A 3,410-nucleotide genomic window follows, 5' to 3' on the forward strand; every position below is an offset into this window, starting at 1 on the left:
ACATCAACACTGACTGCAAGAGATGGTGTCTCACTTTTTGTAGCTGCCACATCCCCTTAATGATCTGCAGGGCTCAAGTTAGGATTGAGAAAGAAACCTCACCACTCATTTCAATGGGACAAGTGTAACTGTACTCAAGGCTTGAAAACATCTGAGGTGTTGCAGTTTGTTAATCAATGTCACTTCCCCCAACATACTGCTTGGGCAGCAACTCACCCAGGCTGCTCCTACACCAGTGCCTAAACCCCTCACTACCACCATCAAGGTGGTATGGGGAGCTGCAATCTCATTGGATCACTTTAAGCTCAGAGTTCCTCAAGTAACACACCATGCCAATGTCGACATGTCTCTGCCCCTTTGTTAGGGGTGGATTAAATCCTGGAACTATCCTCACAGCAGGCAGGTGAAAGAAGAGCTTTCCATTTGTGTGTTCCCTATTGTGGGCACATGAATCTCTCACCTGTTATCACCTGTGGGTTGATGTTGAAGGTGTCGTTTGCTGGATTGATGCTGCCTTTCTTGTAAAAGCGCTGGCAGAGCTGCAGCGCAGTGCGATTCTCATCACCACCGAACACATAGGCGTACCGTCCCAAAGTCATGTTTTGCAGAGCCAGGTACTACAAGGAAGATAAAGTATCTGACTTCAGCCACCCTGCAGTTGCTCGAGGTCCACCCAGCCAATGTAGGACCAAGCTACTGCACTGTAAAGGACATTGAGCAATGTGACAGGACACAGCCAAACAGCAGGGACACAAACAGCAATTCTGAATTACATCATAAGCACACAGAGGTAGGAGCTGCAGAATCGTACCAGGGAAGGTTTGATGAAAAACTAAGAAACTTATATTCCGACAGCAGATTTCACAAGCCCAGGATTTTCATGAGAGCTTTGCAGTGGTGGAATATTATAAAATTGTTATTGCTGCAAAGCAGGAAACCCAGAAGTCTACGTGCATCGGAAGATCCCACAAACAGCAATGACCAACTCAATATGCCTTAGTGATCGGCGTGTAGATAATCATTGGCCAAGAGTTGGGGTTCACTGGCTACTTTGAAACAGAGACACCTGTACCAAAGGAGCCAGACAAGCCCAATGGTTTAATACTGTACAATTGTGTGCAGCCCTGTGATATCTACTCATGTCTCAAGATCGGGACTGGAGCCATACATATGTTCTTCCCCTGTCCCCACTATCTCAATGGTGCTGGCTCTCTCCTCAGTGTTTGAACAATTCCACTCCACACCTACCAGCAATCACTGGACAAAGACTGGAGATAGGAAACAGAGCATAGCTAACTTTGAGCCAGAATAAGTATGTTGCCTGAGTTCACCCAGTCCTTTAGACAATATCCCAATCCCTTTGCCTCACCAATGATAGCTCCACTTTCAGCTACAAATGCCACCACCTCTGGAATTCTCCGCTTAATGCTTCACCCAAAGCCACTTCCTTAGCCAAATCTTTGTCCAGTCCTTGCAATTCATTCACAAAGCCTTGGCCTTCTTGCCCCATTTTTGCCAGTTTGCCTTTAACACACTCATCAAGTAAACAGTCCAAAAGAACGGGGTTGAGTGGAGTATGTAAAACCACAAAGTTCAGCATCTCCCAGATTTACAGGACAGACACTCAACAGCAACATAACTAAAAGATTAAGAGATAACACTTTGAGCATCACCAACATACAGACACAACAAAAACCTCAATAACAAGTGCGATTAATCGCTTGCTTTCAGTGATACTGATTGAGGAGGGAACATACCAGGACTCTGGAGAGATTTCTATGGGGCTTCCAAATTCTGATGAGAGATTAGTTTATTGAAAAGATCCAACTGAACACAAAGGCTGACGGCACCCTCAGCCACTTCCTTCCATACTACACTCAGTTTATAGGCCCTCAAGAGCTGGGGTGAAACTTGAACCCTCAAACCTTGCAACCCCAGGCATAACAAGCTGAAACTGTTTAAATCGTAACACTGCAGAAGGAAGCCAGTAATTTTGCATTAAGTGTCTTGGGGTAGGCGGTGGCTGAGGAAAAATGTCCAGGATTCCAGCTCTGATTATTCAATTTGACATGCAATGGCATAATCCCACTGTCAACATCCTTTGGGTAACCAATGATTAGAAACTCAACTGGACTTGCCACATAAACACAGTGGCTACAATAGCAGGTTACAGGCTAGAAATATTACAGCAAGTAACTTACCCCCCGACTCCCCAAAGCCTTTCCACCATCTATAAGGCACAAGTCAGGACTGTCATGGAATACACATTTGCCTGGGTGGGTGCAGCTCCAACAGTCAAGAAACTAGACACCATCCAAGACAAAGCAACCTGCATTATTAATACCAACATCCACTCCCTCCACCACAGATGCCCAGTAGCAGTGTGTACTACCTACAAGATGGACTGCAGAAATTCAAAGAACCTCAGACAGCAACTTCCAAACCCACAGCCACTTCCATCTTGAAGGAAGGGCAGCAGATACAGGGGAACACCACCCTCTGCAAGATTCCCTCCAAATCAGTCACCATCTTAACATGGAAATAAATTAGAGTTTATTCACTATCACTGGGCCAAGGTTCTGGAATTCCCTCCCAAACGGCATTGTGGGTCAACCTAAAGCAAGTGGACTGCAGTAGCTCACCACTACCGTCTCAAGGGCAAATAGGTACGGGCAAGAAATGCTGGTGCAGCTAATGATATCCACTTCCTAGGTGAATTAAAAACTGCATCACCAGAAGGGCATTTGTGAATACTAAGGGAAAAGAACTGGATCATACACAGTAGGCATTCCCTGTAGGGCTGAATGCTAAAGAGGAGCAAACAGCAGAGCAGGATTTTATTGGGTAAAGGATTTAGATTTCTCTCAGGGCAATTGGCATGACATACAAGATATAGCAAGGTAGAACTTCCATTCTTCTTTCAGATTGCCAAAAAATTCTGCTTTTCATTCGTGTTCATTTAATTACCATCTCTCATCCAGGAACGTACACCTTGAAGCTCTGCTGTCGACGATGCACAGCAATTTCCCCCCAGACGTGGTTGACGATGCCCTCCACCGCATCTCCTCCACTTCCCACTCCTCCGCCCTTGAGCCGCGCCCCTCCAACCGCCACCAGGACAGAACCCCACTGGTCCTCACCTACCACGCCACCAACCTCCATATACAGCCTATCATCCACTGTCATTTCCGCCACCTCCAAACGGGCCCCACCACCATGGATATATTCCCCTCCCCTATCAGCGTTCCGAAAAGACCACTCCCTCCGTGACTCCCTCGTCAGGTCCACACCCCCCACCAACCCAACCTCCACTCCCAGCACCTTCCCCTGCAACCGCAAGAAATGCAAAACTTGCGACCACACCTCCCCCTTTACTTCCCTCCAAGGCCCCAAGGGATACTTCCATATCC

General features: G+C 46.9%; 1 protein-coding gene across 3 annotated transcripts in view; it reads right to left on the reverse strand.

The window, feature by feature from the left end:
* Nucleotides 1–3,410, reverse strand: part of mcoln1a (mucolipin TRP cation channel 1a) — a 70,996-nt gene that overhangs the window by 35,776 nt on the left and 31,810 nt on the right. For all 3 annotated transcript variants that reach the window (XM_043694697.1, XM_043694696.1, XM_043694695.1), the window contains one exon: nt 461–617. In XM_043694697.1, coding sequence (XP_043550632.1) covers nt 461–617 — 157 coding nt within the window. The remainder of the gene's footprint in view (nt 1–460; nt 618–3,410) is intronic.

This window comes from Chiloscyllium plagiosum, chromosome 8, assembly GCF_004010195.1.
Source record: "Chiloscyllium plagiosum isolate BGI_BamShark_2017 chromosome 8, ASM401019v2, whole genome shotgun sequence".
NCBI classification, from domain to species: domain Eukaryota; kingdom Metazoa; phylum Chordata; class Chondrichthyes; order Orectolobiformes; family Hemiscylliidae; genus Chiloscyllium; species Chiloscyllium plagiosum.